At 41.4% G+C, this 24,608-nt stretch overlaps 1 protein-coding gene across 10 annotated transcripts in view; it reads left to right on the top strand.

The window, feature by feature from the left end:
• The window catches only part of LOC104045786 (sodium/potassium/calcium exchanger 3), a 273,214-nt gene that overhangs the window by 202,565 nt on the left and 46,041 nt on the right, over positions 1-24,608 (top strand). For 4 of the 10 annotated variants that reach the window (XM_064445489.1, XM_064445490.1, XM_064445496.1 and 1 more), the window contains one exon: positions 19,973-20,065. In XM_064445489.1, the coding sequence (XP_064301559.1) occupies positions 19,973-20,065 (93 nt within the window). Of the gene's footprint in view, positions 1-5,882; positions 5,979-15,183; positions 16,636-19,969; positions 20,066-24,608 lie in introns of those variants that run through there. The other 6 variants (XM_064445494.1, XM_064445492.1, XM_064445495.1 and 3 more) reach the window with 6 other exon arrangements.

Raw genomic sequence — 24,608 nt, 5'->3', positions numbered from 1 at the left:
TAGCTGTGGATGGTCCATCAGTTTTTCTCTGTTCAAGCTTTTCCTAATTGATGTGCTTTCTTAAATGAGTGCTAATGCAGCATAGGCCAACAGATCACCTTTAACTCTTGAAACTATGGTAAAGAACTTGACAAAACTAAAACACCAAGTCTAGCAACTTACAGGTCATATACACTATCCCTGACATCTGTAAAGTCCTGTTTAGTCTGAATGTACAATCTCCAAAGAAAGATAGCTCATGTAAAGTTTTGGCAGAGATCACTATGTGTGATGCCTGTAGGGTGACTTTCTCAGCATTTTGTGGAATCCCTTGCTTTTCTTCATCCACTGTCCGGTGGCTAGCATAGAAAGCTTGTTGTCAGTTGAAAGCTTTTTTGTCTCAAGCTTGCCAGCTTTTAATTGAAGGCAATATGGTTAATTTCTTGGCTACTTAAATCCATTTCTAGGCTAGCATCTTTTCCCTGCCTTTCAAACAGTCATTAACCCCAGCGAGGCCTTAGACCTTCCTCTTTCAGATCCAGTTCAGCAAAGTACCTGCACTGGAGTCAGTGCCACTCTAGTGTGTTGAGTCCTTGGGTCTGTGTTGTTAATGTGTAGGCTAATTCCAAATTGCGCATATGGTGATGATTTAAATGTCAGACCTCCCAAGGCGACGTGTAAGCATCTTGAGTTATTGGAAGGTGTCTAAGTTATCATTTCTAGGGGCAGTTTATGAAGTTCCAGCTGTGGTGGTCATGAAATGGCAAATTAAACTGTTACTGTTCCAGGCCTGGATATGATATGGTGATGTTAGTGTAATTTCTATGTAGGTGTGAAATGTGCGAGTGCAGGGATAGGTATGTTTCTGTGTGAATTTAGGCATTTGAGGAGATTGGAGGGAGATGCTTTTTTTGTGGCGAGCAGCTAAGAAACATGGCAGCTGTTTGAAGGTACTTGTGGGCTTGGAATGCATTTCAGATTAACAAGCAGAAGTTGTCAAAAGTTCACTGAACACATAGGGTTCAAATAAGGAGCTATTGCTGCTGAATTCTGCAGTGCTGGTAACACAGGGTGGTCGGTGTTTGGTGCTGTACAAAGAAGCAATGGTAGAAAGCTTAGACTAACGTTACTGGCAGGATGGGCAAAGTGTGGAAGGAGAAACAGAATTGCAGAGTGAGAAGTGATTTAGATGTTTTAAAATCTGGGTCTCTTTCCACTCTGCATTGCTGAGCAATAGAGAGAGGGACCCACTGCAGGAGAGAAGGGGAAAAAAATTGGTCCTAGGCCCTTGAAGCTAATAAATGAGGGAAACATGAGCTGAATGCAGTCACGCTGGCAGCAGCTGCTTCTGCTACACTTTGAGTTGTAAAGGCAACTAAAAGAGCTTTGCTTCTGCTTGAACCCTGTAGTGGCATTAGGAAGCCCAACTGACGGTAACAGCATCTCTGGTCTGGTGAAGGAGGTGATAGGAAGAGTGGACTAGCAGTTCCTCTAGGGTTGTGCTTTCCTGGTTGTCAAGGGGTACTCAGCATCAAATGCCGGCTAATTACTTGGAAGGGGCAGGGGTGTTGGCCTCAGCAGAGTCTTTCTGGGCATTTCCACTTGCCCTGTGTGCAGGCCTTGGGGAAAATAATGAGGTATGCTTGATTCTTGTCTTTAGGAAGAAGCTGATACCAGCTCCCTGTTGGTCATTGTTCATGTTCACCTTCTCCTGTAGGGGCTGGGGTAGGACTTTGCAAGTAGGAGACGACACAGGACAGTGATCTTGCCAGTGTGGGGTCCTGGTCCACAAACTGTGAAAGATGTTTTTCTTCCTTGATTTGCCTTTTGGTGCTATGGTTTTGGAAGAAAGGTGGAATGGGAGAGAAATGAGTTTTAGGTGTGAATTGAGTTCCTCTAGCTGAGTAACAGCAGGTCCAGTTACTCACTCGGGAGATTTGTGACTCCCCAGAGATGTGGGTTTGTGTTTGTGCAAGGCATACGTCATCGCTGAGGTACAGAAGAAGAGAGAGAAATGAACTTGTTGATGTTTATTTAAAGAGTGGTTGATAGACTTCAAAGGGGGTTTTTCATGTTGCTGAATTTATACAAAGCTGTATAAAAATAACTGGCACAAGATGTAGAAACTATAATGTCATGTTAAGTCTTGAAACTCTGATCTGTAACAACAGGAACTATTTTCACCCATTGGCAGCTTTTTCTTTATTATCTGCAGGAAGAGAATGATGGAATTAGCTGTTAAACAGCTTATTTTTTTATTTGTAAAAGGACCAAGTAAACCTGTATCCCAGTACGCTTAGCCCAGCTCCCCATACACAATGGTTGCTGGTGTTTGTTACTAGAGTCATGGGAATCTTCTGGTATCAGTGTGTCAGCAAGAATTAAACCTAGAAAATATCTTGCCATCTGACTGCTGCCTCACTTTCAGTGTTTGATTGCATTTGATGCAGATCAGAAAGAAAACAGTGATGCTAACACTCTTGATCTGACCTATGTACATAACATAACACATTGATACAGTAAATGTGGAGTCACGAGCATGTTTTACTTCAGAATGGTCTGCCGCTGTCAGTACTTTGACCCAGTTTCACCATTTCAACAAAGGAGGCTTATATTCTTTTAAAACACTTATTTTGAAACACTGTCCCAGGAGAGAGAAAACAAATTGTTTACACAAGCGAGCTAATAGTGGAGAATTAAACACCCACACATCCTTCTTCAGGAGTTCCCCTCCTAGTAGTTTCTATGAACTCATAAATCCAGAGAGGAAGGATAAACTTTTGGTAGTAATCAAATGGGTCTTGATATGACTGCTGATGCCTGCTGGGGAAGCAAAGTTTGGCAAGGATGATATTCCCTCTACCACTGGGGGATCAAAAATAGGTTGGACAGAGAAGGGAAAACTGCTCCTCCTGAAATCTGGAGAGGACCTTCTTTCTTCATTGTCTGGATGAAGACAGCCTGGGAGAGGCTTTAAGCCTCTCTCTTTACTGTAAGAGCCAGTTGGTGTCTGTAGCATTAATACCTTCCCCTTCATATACGGGAATGTATATGTTCTGGTCTTTTGAGAGACTTGAGGAAGGAAGCAGTTAGGTGAGTTATTGGTGTGATGATCTTGGACCACCTTCTAAAATATAAATGTGGTGTTGGAAGAAGGGGGAGGGATGAGAAGGCTGCTCAAACCTGTGTAAAATGCCAGATCTTGGAGATGTCATATGATATGAAATACGCTTGTCTTTCCAGGATCCTTATGCGGATGGCTAGGGAGAAGGGGGTAGAAAAGGAGCAGAGCTCTAGTACAAAGTAGAAAACAGTGAAAATGCAAAATGTGAAGAGAATTGGGCTGGTGGGTGGAACACTTACAGGTACAGGGAAGAAAAGTGGCAAAGTCATGGGGTTTCATCCCCAGGGGTTCAGCTGCAAGTCTGAGGGCAAGTTGGGTGTAGGGGCTGGTGTAGGAAAGACGTGGGGCTGATGAAGATAAGCAGAATGAGAGAGGAGAGCTATTGATGGACAACCTGATGGAAAAAGAGAAGGCGACCAGGAAAGCAGCAGTAACTTTTGTTTGGTTGATGGATTGCAAGTCAGCAGTGACAGAAGGAGGAGCATTGAGATGATGGAGGTACCCAAGATGGTTATCGGAGGGAAAAGTTACAGGGAGAGGTCAGAGGACAGGAAGTGTGACCTGTGTTTGTGCAACTTGGAAGTTACACAGATTGAGACCCAAGCCAGGAAGCTTTTTTGAAGCTAACGTTGTTGGTCCCATGTTGTGTATATATAAAAAAGAAGGAAGAGGAGCGGAATTAACTTGGGACAGATATTTCAACAGCCTTCAGCTTTGAATTTCCTGGGTTTCATTGGTGTGTGTCATAACCTTTTTGTTTTCACTATTTAATATTTTGTTCCATAAGGAAATAGGTCAGAAGAAGAAATTATAAACTATGTTTATCAGAACAGTATGTCATATTTCATTTCTGTCATTTATTTGGTGAAACTATATTTAGAAACTAAATTGTAGATTCTAAATATGGGTACCTGACACTCCCTTGTCCCTCAAAAAGAAAGCATCTCCCAACTGAATCCCCTCAGCCCCCCAAATAAGAAGCAGTTTGGTTATATGAAAAAACCATAGATAGTTTTTCAGAGCATAGTTCATCAAAGTTGTGGGTGAATTTTCTCATAAAACAATCACTCTTTATAACCAGTCTCACAGACTTGTTCATTACGGGAGGAATGTACAGGTACCTCAAATGATGGAGGATTTAAACTTCCTAATTTTTCCAAATAGGTCAGGTAGGGACAATACCTTGTATTATGCCGTCTGCAGACTTTGTTCTGAAGAACTGTTATTGCCCCATTTATGCCTCCCCTCCTGCCCCCAGCCAGATCCTCGAGCAGGCAAGAAATAAAGACTGTTCAAATGAAGTTTGTTTTCTCCCTGGGTTCTTGTGTGGGTTTTTTTGTGTGGGTTTTTTTTTTTTCTTTTTTAAAATCCTAGTAACATTATGAAATAAGCCTAGACATTTCATTTCCTATGATGTGTGTATGGCATAGCTGAAAGGACAGTGAGAACGCTGTACGTTGGTGATTATCCTGCTTGCTGCAGACTTTTACGACAGTGAACTGACCCATAGGCATGGCTCACTCTGTTTTTTCCACTCTGCATAGGCAAACTATGGTTCAGGAACAAATTATACATTCTGGGCTTGATGGTAGCTTTTGCTCTACATAACACAGGTTAGCAGCACTGTGTTGTAGTAGCACAGGAGGTCTGAAGTCTCTAGTGGGGCAAATCCAGTTCATCAGTCTGTCTCCCTAAAGCCAAGACAGAAAGCTTGCGTCATTGTTTATGTGGAGTAGCTTATCTGTTTGTGGCTAGTGGATCCTAATGAGGTTAGGTCAGTGAAAACTCTCTCTGGTATAAACGTGTTTTGCTGTCTGCTATATTTACATGGGAGGTCTTTGTATAGAAAGCAATGCGTTTGGTTTAATTAAGCAAAAGATTTTCTTGTGGTCTTTTCTGTGCACAAAACAGTAAGTAGATCAAGGCATAAGCACTATTCCTAAAGTTTTTCTAGTGAAAATACTTTCTTTGGTTCATTGAGAAATAAATCTTTTACTTGGTACTCAACTTCATGGTTTGGTGTGTTTGTGCGCTGATTCTACACAAAGAGTTGGCAGCAATTTTGGAAGTGTGCTACAAAAAGTGGTGCTTAAAGCAGTTGGTTCTGCAAAAATAAATAGTGCTGAGTGAATAAAGAAGCAAACTCTGTAATGTCTATGTCTGTATGATGTGTAGGTGTTTAAAATGAACAGTGCAACCACAGAAACTTGCATGTGATTTTCCTCATATAGGCTGTGTGATTACATTACCCTCTTGGTCAGAAAGCAATAGTGGAGATGTAGCTAATGACATGCAAATACAATTGTTCTTGAACAAAAAGCAAATCCACAACTGCATAGCTTGAGTCCGCTCAAGTTAGTCACTTGATGCTGACGTGGTGTAATTCAGTATATAGGAAGCTCTGCATTCTTAAACAGACATGTTGAAAGCTGATCCTTTCAAGATCCAAGATTTCAGTGGATTTACACTAGCTGACCCAGAACACTTAGTCAACTTATGTGGGGGAGGGAAAAATGAAGTTTAATTGCTCTAATTTTTTTCCATTTATTTAACTGTCCTGGTTTTGGCTGGGCTAGAGTTAATTTTTTTTTTCCTAGTAGCTGGTATAGTGCTGTGTTTTGGATTTAGTATGAAAATAACATTGATAACACTGATGTTTTAGTTGTTGCTAAGCAGTGCTTACACTAGTCAAGAACTCTTCAGCTTCCCATGCTCTGCCCGGTGCACAAGAAGCCAGGAGGGGGCACAGCCAGGACAGCTGATCCAAACTGGCCAAAGGGATATTCCATACCATATGACATCATGCTCGGGATGTAAACTGGGGGGAGTTGGCCTGGGGGTGACTGCTGCTCGGGAGCTGGCTGGGCGTTGGTCGGTAAGTGGTGAGCAATTGCACTGTGCATCACTTACTTTGCATATTCTTTTATCATTAGTATTATTTCCCTTCCTTTTCTGTCCTGTTAAACTGTCTTTTTCTCAACCTGTGAATTCTACTTATCCCCGTCCCCAGTTCTCTCCCCCATCCCACTGCAGGGGAAGTGAGCAAATGGCTGTGTGGTGTTTAGTTGCCTGCCAGGTTAAACCACAACAGTAATATTAGATAAATGTCTGCATGTCGCTCACTAGGTGAGCTGCCAATTTCTTGTACACGTTTTCCAGGGGTAGATAAATAATAGTTGTGGTATGTTTAGTCAAATTGTTCCTGTAGAAAAAGGACACTCAAACTTCTATTGCTCCTGCTGGTATGTAGAGCTAATAGTACGTTAAATAATTGGCTCAAAGTTTAGAGCTTTCTGCATCTGGAGATGTTTTCTCACTCAGCCTGTGTATTTGTATACTCAGTGTGTATCATTTGCTAGTAAGAACAAAACTAAAAGTCTTAATTATTTAAGCTGATAGGCTTTTTGATTGTGCTTTCTATTGGGTTATGCAAATGTAGTATTTCCTGTGTGAAGGAAAGTAAAAATGGGTTTTAGAGAGGTGGGGGCTCCTGCCCCTGTGAGAAACGGAGAAAGAAAAATACTGCTTTTCCTCCGAGAACTTGTCCTTTCAAAAGAGCAAACAAAAAAAGCTCCCCCAAAAAGTGAAGCACCCTGCAATACAAATTATTTTATTATTTGTTGTGTATTAAATAGAAATCCAAGAAATAATGCAGTGGTGAATGGGAATAGACACACCTTTGAAGTCTTGGCAAAAACCAGAAGTAGGAAGGAGCCTCCCGAGGTCAGCTAATCCAGCCCTCCTTCCAGTCAGATCAGGGTGCTTGGGACCTTGGCCCACTGAGTTTTCAGTATCTCAGCCTCAGTGGGTCCCTTTTCCAGTGTTTGAATGCCCTTGTGGTAAAAATCTTTTTTTTCTTACGTCAAGTTGAAAGCTCGTGTGTTCCACTTTGCCCTTTAACTATTGTCCTTCTAGTAATGTGGTTCTGAGAAGAGTTTAGCTCTCTTCTCTACACCCTCCTCTTTGGTAGTTGTAGACAGCAATAACATCTCTCCTAGCAGAGCATTGCAGAACAAAAAAATTGTTGAAATGAGCCAAATCGGTGTAGCACTTCTTTGCAGTTTGGGGGTAGCGTGTGTGTGTGTGTCTCGGTGGAAATGAGTTTCCTTCACGTGCACTCCAGATATTCATTCTTCTCTTATGTGTTATCTTCCTATTTCTTTGTGATAAGTCCCACGCTTCTGATTGTACCTTTCTTTCCTCTGTTTACGCACTGATGATACTAAAGGGTTATCATACGTGACCACCATCAATACAGGATCTGAAAATGTCAGTGCTAAGTGGTTTAGTCCTTGGAAAAAAACTATTCCAAATTTTCATGGGAAAGAAAGACTAGTTTATATCAGAGTTCCCACCAAATCTGAGACCAGTTTCGTAAATCTTGAGAGGGCATTAACCACTGGGGCTTCTTGTCTTAATGGAACGGTGCATGGGGTCAAAGAGGGCACATATGCTTCCAGAAATCACAAAAACATCTTTCTCTTCTAAAGATGATGCCACACTGGTCAGATTTGTCTCATTTTTAGGAACACCTGTAATCCAAAAAGTCATTCAGATGCCCTCCTCGCCGTTGGACTAATTTTTTTAGAAGTGGCTGAAGAATGAAATATCAGCAGGATTTGCAAAGCAAGCCAACCTGGAGTGCTGGCTGTGTGAGTGCCAACACCAGCCGGTGCTGCAGACCGTGATGGCAGCTTTGTCCGCTGCTGCAAGCAGTGAAGGCTGTCACTTCCGCATTGGTGCTACTTTTTGTATTGTTAAGGTACCTTAACCTGCTGGCTAATATGTAATCACATAAGTGGGGACACTAATGTTGAGTACAGGCTTGCACAGCTACACTGTCCCGTGGGTTGTGTGTCATGGGATCTGTTATTGTGCAGCTCCCTGATACAGCGAACGTAGTTTTTTTGGTATACAGCTTGAGTTTATATGGTCCACAAAATTACTATTTCATGTAATATGCGAATAGCTTGAATAAAGAAAAAAGGGGTGACATTGTTGCTAACTAGTACTAAGGGGTAAATTGAGAAGTGGCCCAGGTGGTTATGTGTCTTAACAGTTTTTACCAAGAAATTCAAATATTATCCCTTACTGTGGACTCAGCTGAAGTAAAGCTTCTGTATACTTAACTGCCTAAACTTATTAGATGTAGAGGAAGAACAACCTGTGTACTGAAGAGTAGCAGCTGCTGTCACTGGGAGCTATATGAAAAGCAAGGTGTCAAGTGTAGTACGTTTCTGATGACCTGATTCCGTAGCTAATAGGTAAAACATTAGATCAGTGGGGGTCCAATGGCACAATTTACATATTTTCCTTTGACTATGTCACGTGGAAGATGAGCCTAAGGTCAACACCAGAATAAGAAAATGCTCTTTGTTCCCTAGTTAATCATTGCTTTGACATCTCGTGCTGTGCTGAAGTTGAGGTGCACAGCAAATGGCACTTTTGGCGTTTGTATTCAACTGACTCAGAGTGAGCAGTACAAGCTTTTAAGTAGAGTTTGGAATAACAGATATGCTCAGTGACTTATGGGTTTCTTACAGACTCTTCTTACTTACCATTTAGCGTGCTTTATACTGAACCTCGTTCCAGTACTTGTGGACATCAACGGAAACCTTACTATTGCTTTTATGAAACATAGGATGCATCTTCTTGGGTATTGGCTACCTCCTGAACAGTACTTTACTTCTTTTAACTACAGAGCTGAACAAAGAATAGTCTTTGCAAAACATTTCTTAGGGAATAATGAAACAGTTGCTTGCAATTATAAAATAGTTGTTATTTTCTTATAGGGAGATATCTAATAAGCAGATCAGTGGTGCAACAAACAAATAGAAAATGCTATTGCATTTCAATTGAAAGAAGCTATGTTTTGTCATTGTTGAGTAGCATACAAACTATTCAATTTTTGATTTTATTATTTTTTTAATAGTGAAGAGCCTAAAAGATATTTAGAGTTATCTATTAATTGAAAAAATATGCAGCTTTTGCAGTTCTCTTAAGGTCACTTTTCTATCTTGCAATCCATGGCTAATTTTTACTTTTAATGTCAAACAAACAACTTTTAGTTCTGTCTGCCCTCTCCCCACCCTTTCTGTCTGCTGCTTTGGGTAAACAAATGGAATCCTTTTCAACAAATTATGTGAAAAATAATTTTTCAAAAGCAATTTGTTTTGCCCTGTCTCTGAGAATTGAATTGATTTTTCTGGACATCAGCTGAAACTTACTGCTCATTATTTCTGAAAGCACTGAGCAAAATGAGCAAGAACTGATGTACATAATACTCTGCCACAGCGGAGAAATGTTTTAAAATGGAAGTCAGGTATGTTTTGGAGTGCTGTGGAAATTTAGCCATCTGATGTTTATAAAACACTTTGGACCTGACGATGAGTGCTAGAAATGCAATCTTTACTGCTTATGCCAACCTGAGTAATGTTATAGGACAGTACACGTAGTACACATAGTCTGTGATGCCTATTTCACTGCCTCTAAAACCATACGCTGAAAGTTTGTGTTAGCACTTGATAGACCTGAGAGAAGGTCTGTCAAGTGCAGGATGCTCTAAACAGTCCTTGACTGTGCAGAGAAGTTGTGCCTCTGTTATTAGACTAAGAAAATAGGCAAAATTAATTCCTGGCTGTTGCTCATAAGTCTCTGAGATAATTCATCAACATCTGGGGAGTTTGAGATTGAAATTATCTAAAGAGAACTTTCTGTGAGTTACTGATGTCCAATGTAAGAGGAGTGTGTTGGGTTGGTTGGTTTGGTTGTTGGGTTTTTTTTTTTTCTTAAGGCAGGTGAACACACTGACATTTCAGGTATATCTTGTGAGGTTTCAAGTTGCCCAGTGAATTTAAAGTACCAGAAGTCAATTTTGGTTGAAAAACAGTTACTATAAGCACGGAGCATCAGCTGCATCATCCTGGCTTTCACCTGTGGCTGGCCTGGCTCATTCTGTTGAATTTGAGAAGGTTTGATATGTTCCTGCTAATCTTTCTAAAGAGCATCTTTGTGGTTTAATGGAAGAAATGGCAAAGGCTAACTTCAGCTAGGGCAGCTCTGTCCCTAGGCTCTCCCTGTAGCCAGGGTGGGGAGAGACAGGTTTAGGGGACCTCTGTTTAAGGGTCTGTTCTGTGTCGTCTTCTCCAGAGTTAAGCTTTCTCTGCTGACTGAGGGGCATCCAAAAAAGACTGACCCTCTCTGAAAGCAAGGTAGTCCTTGTTATTGTCTTCTGGTGCAATATAAAAATCTACAAACAAGGAAAAGTAGAGCATTTCCAGTACTGAATTTGTTGCTTCAAACATGTATGCTTTAACCATTAGGTAAAGATACCTTGTATGCAAGAGCCCTCTTGCCATAGTATGGATGTAAGTTCAAGTTTGATCTGTTGTATTATGGCATTGCAGGATTTCTTTTCCAGTATGTTACAGATTAACAGAATAGTGATAGTGGAGAATATTGATCATTAAATAGTCCTAAAAATTTACAGATCTGGAGAACAGACAAATACCACAAAGTAGTTTTAAGAACGTTGGCGTATGTTTTGGCAAGTCCTTAAAAATGTAGGCGAAGGTATCACTTTCCTTCCATCAGGTTATTTTACCAGGAAAATCTTATTTATACTTTCTTCCCTGTCTTCTGAAGTTCTGCATATCTACAGATACAGTGCATGCATTTAATAAACAATGGTGTATGCTTTAGGTGTTGATTTTCAAAAGCATGCTGGAGTGTCCTTATCTGGCTCTCAGTAGAGTCAGTACACCTGTAATCTTTTTAAACACGGTGAACAGAAATCAAGGTGTATGTCAGTAATTGTTAGGTGCAAAAGAGTAAACTGTAGAAAAAGATGCTCTACCAGGTGCAGCTATCTAATACCAGAATAAGCATATCTAATCACTTAACCCTAGATCACGAAAATATTTGAGTAGATAGAAGTGTTTAAGCTATTGAACCAGCAGTAGGTCAGGTCTCAGCTTCCCACCTTGCTGCATGGAGGAATGGTATGTCTGGTCAGAGCTTTGCTTGGTGCCTCTGTCGAGGCAAGAAGGTAAGTCATGACATGAATGCTCCAACCCTCATCCTTCTCTGGATTAATGGGATGGAGATGGAAATGCTTTTCCCAGATGCCTAAAGCAACCCACAGCCAAGTCCAGCAGGTGGTTATCTTGTGCATCTCCATCTAGATGCAGGTGCTGTAACGCAGTGCTGTCTGCATTTGACTTGATGCTTCATTATGAATTCTGAAGCTTCTCCAGACCTCAAAGCTATATTGTAATTTAAGTGATTACCTTTTCTTGCTTCTTCCAGGAACTGCAGCTCAAACTTAAATGTTTTTTAAGAAGTTTGAAAACATATTTCTGAATGTTTTCACTTTTATTATTCACTGATTTTTGGTAGGAATAACAAATCAAAATTATTGAAATACTGCAAGAAATTCTCGTTTTGTGTGATAACCTTCTGAAAGGTTATCCAAATCAAAGCTGATATTATAAATGTATTTCTCTGACATGTCTAGAGGCAAAACAAGACATGAATGTATCAGTGTACAATCATTCTCTTATGAGGGATGTGGTACTATCCTTCACGATTAAATGCGGTGCCAAAGGAAATGACTTGGGTTATTATTCCTTTTCAGTAATGTGGAAAGTATGCCATGGCAGCAAGCAGGAAGAGAGGTTGCTTAGTGGAAGAGAAGGAAGAAGAAACTGTTTGGAAGGGGTGCAGAGAGACAGCGCTAGCAGCAAGCATAATCCTCTTGGTAGAGTGCCATGTTCAGCAAAGCTGAAGGATAGAATTTTCCAAGGCATTCAGTGTTTGCCTAATTCTACGCTCCTGTTGGAAAGAGTGATAGAATGTCTGTTCGTGTCAGTGGAAGCAGTCAGGCCAACAATTGTGCACTTTTCATATGGGTTTTCAGATGCTTTCATTTCTGCACTTGTGACTTCAGCATAGATTAAAGAAGTGAGTAGACAGCTGTGGGTGAGACAACATATCTATCCAAAATCTAATGGGACTTAAAACCTCTCTTGAGAGTGCCATGCTGAAACAAGTTCAAAGTAATTCCTTGTTATCCCTTAGTCTCTTAAAAGGCTGCCAGTAAGCAGGATCTGGAATCAAGGGGGGAAAATTAAGCCCGCAGGCAAAAGGTTGGTTGAGGTAGGAGTGATGACTGGTTGAAAACAGATGTAGAAAGATAAACATTCAAGTCTGGCAGTGGTGTTCCCACTTTAGATTAAGTCAGATAAATATACCAAGCCTGATGTACGGACTGGTTCACAGCCCCTGAAGATCTGAGTCTGTCCAGGTAGTAGTTTCTTACCATAGCATAGTGAGGTGAAGGAGTCCTTAGAAAGAAGGCTGTGATTTTAACAGTATTGTTATATTAACCAGGAAGATTAACGTTGATACTTCAGGATGCAAATGCAGGTGTTGGAAATGATCAGCCAAGGAAACTGAAAACAGACGTGACCTGCAATAAATAAGTTGGCAATGTTGGGAGCTGAAGAGTAACCTTTGCATGATACAGTTTGATATCTAGGAGAACATTACTCTCTGTAAATCAAACCTGTGAATGGGGTGGGGTGGGGAAGGGCGAGGGCAGTTTAGCTGTTTGTTTTAGGAAAGAGGGCTACTAGGAAAAGAGCAGCCATCCTGCGTCCAAGTGTGGGTCCATCTAGCCCATTATCCTCTTTGCTATGAGGAGGGTATGAGGTTACAATCCTGCAAACTCTTCATGGCACCTCCAAATGCTACACCTTGCTTCTCAAACTCATTTGTCTGTTCTTAAGGCATCACGTCTGCTTCCAGATTTGTAACTGCACCGCATGTTACCCCTGCATGAGCCAAGGTTGTGTTGAGCCCTGGCTAAGTTCTGGCTGTTGCCAGGGAGGTGGGCACTGGTGCTAGGAGCCCCAAAAGCTCATCTGCTTGAGGAGATCATAGACTTCTGCAGGCTCTGGGGTGACACTGGTGGCCAGGCTCTGGCCTCTTCTGTGCAGGCCTCCCAAGAAGTTCAGGAAGGCCCAGATGGCTGGGGCTGCCAGGCCAGGAGTGGACAAGTGCTCGGTGGCATTCTCAAGCTGCCCCAGCTGCAGGCATGCAAGGTAAGTCCCAGGAGTGGGGATGCTGAACGGTGCAGTCCATGCTCTAGGGGCTGGATCTCCTGCCTGCTTGCCTTGAAAAGGCATCAGTAGGAAAGGGGTGAAGGGCACTGATTTTGTGTCTTGGCTCGGGTGAAACCTCTGATTTGCAAAGTATCTGGATCCCTTGGCACGTCTCAAGACTCAGCTGTTCCTCTCTCACATCAACCATTTCACTGTGCTGTCTGCCTTCCAGGGGGCTGCTGAGCCCAGAACTGGGCCTTCCTCCAGGCAGCCCCTTCGCTGAGCAGCGTAGGCCTGTGTGGCACTTGCCTCTTGTCCCTGTTGCAAGCTGTTAGGGCAGTGGCCCTGCATGGAAACCTACTCTCCCAGCCTCCAGTAGGTTTCTGCACTGGTGATGTCCAGAGGCAGATGTCACTGTAGTGATTCTCAGTGATTGTACTAGTCCTGTCCTCTCCCAGTCTATGAAAACTCAGGTCTCAGATTAGCATTGTGAGTGAAATGAGAGACGAGATTTTGTCTGAAAGATGGGACTGTAGTGAAGTCCATGACGTTGCTGCTTTTCTGTAACTCCTGTTCGATGCTCAGGCTGTCTGAGTGACTGTCCTGGTACAGAGCTTGAACAAAACTGAGAAAGGGGCAAGGCAGTCCTACAGTGGGAGCTTCGGATCCTGATGAGACTGCTTGCTGCTGTAGTGGCCCAAGAGGCCCCTATTGCTGTGGGGGTATGTACAGTACCAAGAAACAAGGCTGAAGAGCGACAGTGCCTGATGTGACAAATGTAGCAATTGAAAAAACTTAGAGGCATAAAATGGTATGGCAGCATCTGGGATATAACTGAACCTTATTTCACTAATCAGAATATTTGCACATCATCTAATTCTGCTGGTTGCCTTTAACTACCTCATATCTTCTTTACAGCAAGAGTAATAATTTCCTTGGAGGAATTAGTGAGGTGTGTAACTGGTGGTAAATTCAGTGGTGTTGCATTTAAAATTTTGCAAAATGCATTAAGAGGCACACTGGGGGAGTAGTAAGCACAGTTCACCTGTGTGTGTTCATTCACAATTTCATTAATTTCATTCTTTCTGAAAAATTCATGTGTTGCATGTTCCTGCTTCTTTCTTAGTTTTTTTTGACAGAGTATTGCTTGAAAAGGTTTGCAAGCAATCATTCATGTCTCTTCTGCCTATGTGTGTAATGAGTGTCTACGTAAGGTTTTTTTAGCTCATTATGGGCAGAAATATTCTTGCTCACTGACAGCATACTGGTGGCAACCAGGCTTTCTTCAGGGGAGTAGCTCACACACTCACTGTGTTGAGGAGGTAGCGGAGAAAAAAGTAAAAACAGTGCTTGAAGAAAAAGGAGGCCGATCAGGGTATGTTTGTTATTTCCAAGCTTTTTCAAACATTTTAATTAAAATGACAAAATAAAAAAATATGACACTGTGTAAAGAGCGACGTGTCATTTTTGCTGTATGCATTACGTTTTCTACAAATAACATGCTCTTGCATTATTTGAAGGCAGGGGGAAGACTGTAAACCCTTTCTGCAGCCAGAAGAATGATGGAAGTTGGAATCCTTTTTGCATAATTGCCTCGCTTTTTGCTTGTGGATACAGCTGTGCTAACACAATGCAACATTTGAGTTGAGAGGTCTGCAAATCCTGGCACCAATGACAATTTTTAGACTGAGGCTCTTATTTGGTTGATTTTCAAAGTGCTCAGTTGTATCTATGTGTCCCTGGAAGTAGGCTTTCAGTTAACTTCTTGGAGGAAATACTTTCAAAAGGAAAAGTTTAATTTTGCCAAGAATCAGATAAGGTCCAAGTAATTAGACAAACCGGAGCTTTGTAGGTTAGAGATGAACACAACTCCTTCCATGGGGTAGTGCAAATGTGCTAGGAGAACAGGAAAATGAAATGCATGAGGACACTTAAATTTGCTGAAAATCGTAAGTTCTGTGTTTATCTCCTTGCATATTCTCAAGTGTAGGATTGCATTTTAGAAGTATTTTTTTTCACTTTTTAAAAAGGTAAAATGCATTTATCTGTCCTGTTTCTGGTTTCCAGTTTAACCCACCAGAAAATGAGTTCACTGAATCAATTGTATTAACACTATGTGTTTATAAATTGCTATTATAATTTGATTGTAATATGCTAATTCAGCATAGGTTATCAAGTACATATGTAGTCGGCTCTACATATCTTATGTGCACTTCTGTCATGAGATGGTAGGGATTCTATTTCAACTCATCTACTGCAACCCACTACTAGCAAAGTGGATGGCCTAAGGACTACATTGACAGCTATCAATCAGCGTTAGTCTTCTGACATCAGGTAACCTTTGCCAGTTTGTACTTAAGGTCTGGACTGATATTTTTTCCTGTTCTTCAATGGGTGCAGACTAGTGAAACGCCTTGTTTGCCTAAAGTAGTGTCTGTGAGTGTATATGCTCAGTGGTTGGGTGGCTTTTACAGATTGATAATGAAAGAGGACAGCCAGTTCCTTCAGTGGGATAATTCTGTAGGTTGGCCAGCAAAAGGAAGGCTGCAGATCTCTCCTCTTCCTTCAGTAACGGCGTTAACAGAGTCTCTTCCCTCATTCCTTTTGTCACAATTTGTAAACAGATATTCTTTTCCTCAGACAGATCTTGTTAGTTTGGCCAAGAGATCAAAAATCATAGTTAAGAACTAAGGAACAGGAAGCCAGAGCAGTTGCATAGCCTTGATTCCTTAGGAAACCGAGCACAGGTGAAGTAAGGATTGTGGGCAGGGACTTTTAAGTTCCCCAGATTGCTGTTGCCTTTGCTTTCTAGCTCAGGGGTGGAGTACAGACTGTCTTATCATTGCTGGGACTTTTAGCTAAAGAAAATGGGATGTTTTGCTCTGTAAATGCATGATTGGAATGAGAGGAGTAAAGGGAAGGATCCTGAGAAGTCCGGGAAGATAGTGATCAGCACTACTACAGTTAGGTATAACAACATACAAAATACCAAATAAAATTGCGGGAGAGGTAGGGAAGTAGGAGCTGTTTTGACAAGAAGTCAGAAGGCTCGGCTGCATCCAGGCACCTGAACGGTGCTCTGGCATTCCTGTGTAAATGAAAACCAGGAAGAGAAGGGAATGGAAGAAAGAAGGTGAAAAGCACCAGGTTTTTTTGAAACATGAAGCTTGCATGGGTGTTAGCATCCGTGGAGTAGCATTGCATTTCAGAGAAATTTGCCAACCAAGCAAATCATTCCTTTTCCCTCCCCTGTCTTGTCCTTTACACAGATGAGCTTTGTCTTTGATTTGAAGAGCTGTGGGAAGACAGCGCTACTTACAGGAGAGACTCATGTTGCTGGAAGGAAGCCACCCAAACATCAGAGCAGCAGGCAGTAGTCTAGCACCTGCTGCCCTTTGAGAGCTAAGAGCTGTGGAGACTGCTAAGTAGGTAAAGTACTGACTGCTTAAATGCAGAAGAGGCTACCTTCCAGATGGCTAGACAAAAGGGCACATGAATTATACAGTGATGACATTTTCAGATGGGTTTCTGAGCAGTCACCCAGGCAATGGCTAAGCAAATCTATCTAGACTCTCTGCCTCAATGCTCAAAACACAGAGGAAGGAGAAAATGCTTGTCTCTGGTATGTACAGAAGACAGCATGCTTTCCTGTCTTTCTCCATTGTCTTTCTCAATCAAAGATGGTAGATTTTTTCCTTTCTGACGGCCTCATACTGTCTGAACTCAACAAAGACATCTTCAGAGCAGTGGTTTTTCAGCCTGTTTTGGATCTCAGTAAGCATCAAATGTGGACAGCTGTGTAGAGAAATGACACCTCCAAACAGTAGGTTTGGTTTTATGCAGTTGTGTCTCTGTACCTTGTGGAGGTACCTCTGAACTCCGAGGTGGGAGACAGGTAGGGGCCAGCTTTCAGTTTTTGGAGTGTTGCACCCACTGCTGGCCATGCATTTTACCAGTGGCTGTTAATGTCTATTTGCATATTGTGTGGCCTAAAAAAAGAACATGCACAAAAAACCCAACAGTGTTTCCTACTCTGCTGCTTTTAATCAGAAATACCTAAAACCACTCAAACATGGAACAGTATTTAGGTTACCCTAAGTCAGTTTGAAATTACAGTGTAACCACAAAAGTTAGCATGGATTGGTTCACTAGCTATGTAGAGAGCTGAGAAGAGCAAGGATTTGAGCTCAGCGAGGCTTAGAGTTATGGTCATACTGATAGTAATAATATTACATAAAGAGTAACAATAATAGCAGCTATGGAAAAGTTCAGAGCTTCAGAGCCTCTTATAAGCAAAGTAAGCAGTGGTCTAGTCTGAGGCTCTCTTCTGACGTAGAGTGATACTGCTCTTTGAAGGGCAAACTATTTGCATGTTTGCATTCTTCTGTATATTTGAGTGTGGAAGCTTAAAAACTCTGTTTTGAGATAAAATGAATGTAAAAATCTTGGCATGGTCTTATCTTGACAATAGGCTTGCATGCAGATGTCCTTGTAGTTAAGTTTTTTTTTTAAAACAACCACCAAACCCAACAATTAAAAAACATTAGCTTTCCTGTGGAGGGGTTGTTGTTTGGAAATGTAATGATTAACTGAGACTAGAGGTGCAGATACAACTGCATGATCTTGCTCAGAAACCCGTAATGTAACTCATGTAAAATATTTTATTTTTCCCCCCTGTGGTATTGAATTTGGTGTTGCCATTAAGATGATAGCATCAACTTGGAAAACTGAATTCTTACTCCTTTTTGGGTTTCCTGGGTCTCCCTCTACCTTAAGTCTTTCAGGTGCAAATTCCCTTTTCAGAATTCATTGAAAGAAAACATTTTTATTTTATTATTAAAAAAAAGTCTTGTTTTAGTGCAACCTCTAGGTTGTTTAGAATAGCCAATATAAAATACCAGAAGTCTTTGAAATGCCTGATTCTCCCCGGAGCAGAACGACTGTTTTGTACCCTTGTGCATGTGGCAAATAAGTACATGGCTCAACTGATTTAATAGCACCTCTGAACCCACCAACTTCACTTTAATCTCTTATAGGATTGGTGCAATCAAATTATTTAGACAGACTTTAAGTAGAACAACACCAATCACAATGCTTCAGAGTCTCATGAGGAATGTATTCCTTTAAATATGCTGATTTACAAAGAAAGTGATTCCTTCCCTCTGCCCCCGTGCAGTTTTTTGTCTTGTCTTGGTCGAACTCTAGTGTTTGGCTTTCACAAGAATGCAGAATTCAAGATTTTTCTTTCAACCTTTAAAGTCTGCAAACTCTGCCTGGAAAACGGTCTGGTTCCTTAGCTTTCCCATCATGGCTGCTCCTTAACCAGAATCCGAGTGGAAAAATGTAACCTTCTCTAGTGCTCTTGTGGTATGACCTCTGGAAACAAGGGTGAACAATTTAAAGCTTCCTGCTACATGTTAAAACCAAGAGAAAATGTTTTTCTCCTGCCTCTGCTCCTTACTCTTTTCCAGTACTTGTGCTTGACATGGCTTTTCCTTTAATCTTTTTTTACTTTTAAGCTCCTTCCTCCTCCTTGGTTCTATTTACCCTTTTTGATGCCCTCTCCTAAGGCATTAGAGGGAAGCAGAAGCATGTGTGTACATGTGTGTGGGCAGGGGGGCAGGTATGCGTCAAATTCGGGTATTTAACACTCTGCATTCTCTGTCCCAGCTGGTTTGTTTTACTCAAGCTCCATCTGCAGCCATGCCGCTAAACTTGATTTTCACTGCTGCTCCCTGCCATTTATATTTTAATTTCTGCTTATATCAAGTCAAAACTTGTGCCTCTATCTTACTCTGTAACGTTTTGCACCTGCAATATTTGTCACTCAGGTAACTGGAACTTCTAACACAACTACCTACTATGTGGTCAGTAAATGTGTGCACAAGGAGAAAAGTTAGGCTATTTAAATACAATTGTAAGGTCACTGTTCAAAATCCTAGAAGGACTTTTTAGGCGTGGAACTTGGCTCCTGTTTAGTTCAGAAGTTTGTTCACAAATTACTGGTGTGAATTGGTTGTGACTTCAGAGGAGCTCTACTGATCAGCGGGAGATCACCCCCATGATATTTCTCATTATGTGTACATGCTCTAGTTATGCGTTTTCATATTCTTCTGGGTGTTAAACCATTCATTTAGTTTACCTGATAGTGGAAAATGCAGTTTCTTCCTAATTTCACCTTCAGTTTCTCACTTGGACATGACTCTCAGAAGACTTAATTGCATTTTAGGAACTTCAAGCAGGATAATTTTTTTTTTGGGGGGGGTGGGGGGGGTGGAGTTGGGTTTTATTTGTTTTGGCGGGGGTTGCCTTTGTTTTTTTTAACATTCCTGGTAATGTGTTTTCTCCCTTGTGGGTGACTTGTAGTTCCCCACCCCCACCCCCACTGGTCAGCCCTGTTAATATGGCAATATTTGAGAGCGATTGTAGTGACATCTAACATTTTGTTCTGTTTGTTTGCTTGACCTCAGCATGAAACAACAACAATCATGCTTTAGCATTCTTTTTTTAATGAGCACATTAAAATCTACTCAGATCAGTTGTGAAGAGAAGGGAGAAACATGGAACTCCAAGTAACACTGTCTTTTTGAAGCAATTTGTGGAAAAATAATAGACTAAAGGGATATGTAAGGACTCTGGTAGGAAATAAATGGCACTGTGTTGTTGACAGAAAGGGTTTTGGCAGAAGGCTTGTGACTGTTTCTGTGGCTTAGAAAGGAATTTCCTACAGACTGGACTAACCATTAAAAAATGTTTCTGCTTTTAGGAGTTCAAGGCATACAGTGGAATCTTCCATGGGAAGATGTCGTCTTTGACAATGAAAGCCCGTTGTCTGGACAAAAGAGGAAGTTTCTTTAAGGTAAATGGGATATTCATACAGAACACAAAGCACATGGGTTTATGTGCAGAATGTGCAGTACAGTCTGTGATACGTAGCAAGCCTTTTCTGTAAAATAGGAAGCATTTAGTCTGTTTTTACAGATGGCATTCGTGGTTAGATTACCATTCAGTTATTTCATGTGTATATTGTTTTCCTGTACACTGAATAGAATATTTGGTGTAAACCAGCTTGTGCCTTTCTTTGCTGCTAATGCTGAGAATGTAAGCTTTATTATGCATAGGCATAAAATTACTAGAGCTTTCATAAACTGGATTTCTATAGCTTAAGAATTGCAGTACAGGTTTATGAATTCCATTACTGGATTGAAAGTAGATTTAATTTCCTTGCCTATTTTAGGAAAAATTGATGGGGGCTCCTTGTTTGTGCGTAATCTGAACACTCACAAAAATACTATATTTGTATTCTCAAAGTATATTTCAGCCCATTCTGTGTTTTGGTGTTTTTTCTTTGTTTGGGGGTTTTGTTTAGTTGTTTTTTTTAAAGCCTAAGTGTGTCTCATTTGAAATGGACAAGAAGCTGATGCTTAGCTCACTGCCATACTCTCAAAAATCCAGGAAGTCAGATGGCTTTGTCTTCAGGTACCCACATACTTTAAAGGAGTCTAATGCTTCCTCCCTTAAGATACTCAGGCCAGCTTCCTGATGATACAGGCACCGAGAACTAGTAGTTCTGTTTTTGGCATGGATGTGCTTGTAGAGAGAAAACAGAAATAATTCAATTTAGTGCTTCTGGGGGCTGTTTTGAGATGTCTTGTGGTTTACAGCATACCTAATACAGCATATTCCAGTGAGAAATATGTTTTGGGTGAGAGCCCTTCTGTCTCCTCCCAATTCCATTCCACCACTGAACAGAGCTGATGCATGGTGATGTACGAAAGGGGCCAGGAAGGCAGGATGCAACATACACTCTCCTAATGCCCCTGGGAAACACCTGGGAGTACAGGCATGGGTGGAGGCCACTCCAGACTCGAGGTGGGGCTCAGAGCTGCAGGGAGGTAAAGGCCTCAGTGGAAGCATCTTCAAATACTCCCTGGAACTCTTCAGAAATGCATTTTTTCCTGGGTGTGAATATCTGATATTTGTCCCACTAACCTCATTACAGCTGGAAAATGGAACCTTGAGAACTGCATGAGAAAGGATGCTCTTTAGATTGGCTGCCTGCTGTCATTAGGTTTTGTGCATCTCCTGTGATCATCTTCATTTCTACATAGTTATAAATCGCTTCTGTGTCTGGGAACTTCTGTCAAGGATTGAACTTGATGACTTAATTTTACTTTTTCCCAGTATTTCCTGCAGAGTTAACTTGCATGATTGGCCCCAGATTTGCTCAGCAGTCGTAATTTAGCTCAGGCGTGAACAATTGCACTGCAAAAATAAGCATTGATCACCATGTCTTCTCTTCTGCCTCTTGTTCTGTGAGGGTTGTTAAGGCTTTGGGGGATCAGTCAGAGGGCTTTCAGGGCTGCGGTGAGCTTACTGTTTTCTAGGGGAATGTGGGAACATGTTTTGGTCTTTTTATATGACAGAGAGAAACTTTATGCAGTGGAGAGACTTTAGAGAACTATGATCTTTCAGGCTGGCATCACAAAAAGCAGAGGTGCAGTAGGAATTATCAGTATGGTTTTCAAAAGATGACTGAATCACATTAATGGTGTTTTATTTATGTATAATGGAGGAGGTCTGGAGGCTGTGCTGAAGTGTATTGTAGAGACAGCTGTAGTTAACATTTTCTTCCAGAAAAAATGGATTAGTTGATCTGAAATGTAGTTAACAAAGCCTTTGTGTGCACTGTGTGAGTACAGCTCTGAACACCATATACTTCTAGAGAGCAGGGCAGGGAAAATAGTGTCCAGGCAGTGCCACTTTATTGAGAGAATGCTGACCTATTAAACTGTGGTGTCCTACCACTGGCCAGGAAGAGATGTGTATTTTTGTGATGTGAGGAAAAGAGTAGTGTGTTGCATAAACCAGCTTGGGATCAGGGTTAAATAGAACAAATTTGTCTCTTCTGTGCTAGAATTTTGCGCTTTATATAATGCCAGGGTCGCAGTGGCTGTCTTGCTGGGCAAGTCTTTGCTCTAGGGAGCAATCAAAATTTACAAGTGCTTCTAAGCGCTGAATTGATTTACCTTGACCACTTCCCTTAGAATATTCACTGCCTGCTGTAGCTTCTTCCAGTGAAAGATGCTAATACTTGCTCGGTTTATATTAAGAGAAAGCATGCTGCTTTTCTTTCTTTCTTGTACTGCAGCAAATGTGATTGACCAGCCAAAAGCTCTAAGTAGTGGCAAGCAGCGCCACTTCACTGACTCTTCCTAGCTGCTGCCTCCTCTGTTGCTCCTAGTGCACCACACTTTCCTCGTGGGTCCTGTGCCCCACGTTTCAGGTGTTGCTGTTTCCATTCCCTCTGTTCCTCTGGGACAGAAATGCCATTCTTTTGCTGCCTGAATCTGACCCTAATGCTTGGGGGGGTGGGTTTCGTAGCAGATGATAAATACACTCATGACAGGCTGCAGACAAAGGAGAACCGAGCAAATGGTAGTTGGTGCCTTTAGCACACAGAGAGCTATAATGAACGCTGGTGCAGTGTGCAGAAACAGTTTCTGTGTTAGCAGCTTCATAATACTGTTGTAGTAACACGCGTACATGTTGAAGTGTTTGTTTCATGTGTTGCATGTTATCTTTATCTTAAGGCAATCTTACCAGGCCACTTTCTAGGAAACAAATGATCAGTGCTACAGTGACAGCATTTTTTCCTCTTTGGCTGGCCCAGAGTTTCATGTGGTCAGCAATAAACAGGGTCTGCTGGGGACAGGAATGGCTTATCAGTTTTGCAACACACTTTTGTTACATCTTGTACCTCATAAGCACAAACATCAACCTTGTTTGATGGCAGTCCACAGCCATCTAAGGAGAATGGTCATATCTTCAAATCAAGAAACTGTCTCACTTATGAGGAATATTTCTAGATTATCACTTATGCATGTGCTGAAGGAACCATGATGTCAGTGGGACTGTAAGCAAGTGCCCGTGTCATTTTCTGCAGTCCTTTGTATCTCCTTGTGTAAGTAATTCTTGTGTGGAAAATAGATGCTGGAATAGGTATTATGTGCACCTCCTGTTTGGGATGTCATGGTTGTAGTCACTCAAAATGATTAGGAACGTGGTATGCCTGAGCAATTTCAAGACACTGGACCAGGCGTTAAGAAGTATTTTCAATTAAGAAGCTAAAGGTGTCCTAAATTTTCTTAAGGACAGCCTGGCAGGAGAATGGCCTGATGAACAGTGGAAATAAAAGATGCCTCAAAGCTGCCTTTGCAGATGTCTCACCAACCCTGGGAAGCTGCACTGTTGGACCACTGTTCTGAACCTACAGCATTGAAATGGAAACTGCAGGCAGTCAGTGCATCCAGCCTCTGTGTAGTGTACCCAGTGTCTGTGTGTTGCACTTGTGTGTACAGTGAAATTACCTTCTTTCCCTCCCCCACATCTGTAAAATCATGGCAAGTTACGTTTGCTACAGCTGGACAAATGAGCAAAGAAAACGCTTGAGACATCAGACTTTTTTCAGTTTGTTGTTTTAATTTGCCTTGTCTACTTAGGAGACCTAGTAATTAAGATACAGCCTTTTACTCGTGCTGACCTGTACTTCAGAATGCTCTCTCAGATGCTCAGACTGTGTAGTCTGCTTCTGCACATGGCTGTCATGTTATGCTTGTTACTTTACGGTTGGCCAAGAAACCTTTAGCATGCTGGCGTGCAGTTTCTCAGGGTGCTTAAAAAGGGTATCTTACCATTCTCGGCAACATCTACAAGAAATTCATTGCCAAATACCAGTGGAAAGTTCCAACTTTACTTTCTGGTTCTTAAATAGTTCCTATTGCTGTAGCTTCTAACCATCTCTTAGGATTTTCACGTTCATTCTTTTGACTATTAGTACACCAGGAAAACAGTATTGTCCCCACTTTACAAAGAGCGAAGGTCTGGAATTTTATAGGCTAAATTCTCTGGAGTCTTTATACTTTCCAATTGATTAAGGTTCAGAGCCAGCAAGTGGTAAAAATGAAGCAAAGAGTGAGTTAGGCTAGGGTAATTCTGGGAATGAATAGCTTGCCAGTGGTTACAGAGTTAGTCTGTGGTAAAGCAAGGAACTGAGTATATGTCTCTGGCAGACATCCTTTTTACTGAACCATCATCCTTCTCATTGAAATGTTCCAACATTAATTGAACTGGCATCAGAGGTTTTACGCCATTAAAGCTTTTCTGTCCCAAAATCAAACATCAGGTAAAACTTCATAGCTTACTGATGAATAAGGCACTGAATAATGTTGTCTTGGGAATTCATAGCTCGCTATACAAAATAACCAGAAACTGCAGCCATGTATCAAAATATTTAATTGTATTCAGACCTTTGGACAAGTCCAGTAATAGCATTCCCAGTTTGGCTCGTCTCTGGCGCTTTGCCACCTCATCACACAGCGTGCTCTTTGAGGGTTGCTATG

Source organism: Phalacrocorax carbo, chromosome 3, assembly GCF_963921805.1.
Source record: "Phalacrocorax carbo chromosome 3, bPhaCar2.1, whole genome shotgun sequence".
In the NCBI taxonomy this organism is placed as follows: domain Eukaryota; kingdom Metazoa; phylum Chordata; class Aves; order Suliformes; family Phalacrocoracidae; genus Phalacrocorax; species Phalacrocorax carbo.
The sequence above is the reverse complement of the archived record's forward strand: the minus strand, read 5'-3'. Positions and strand labels throughout refer to the sequence as shown.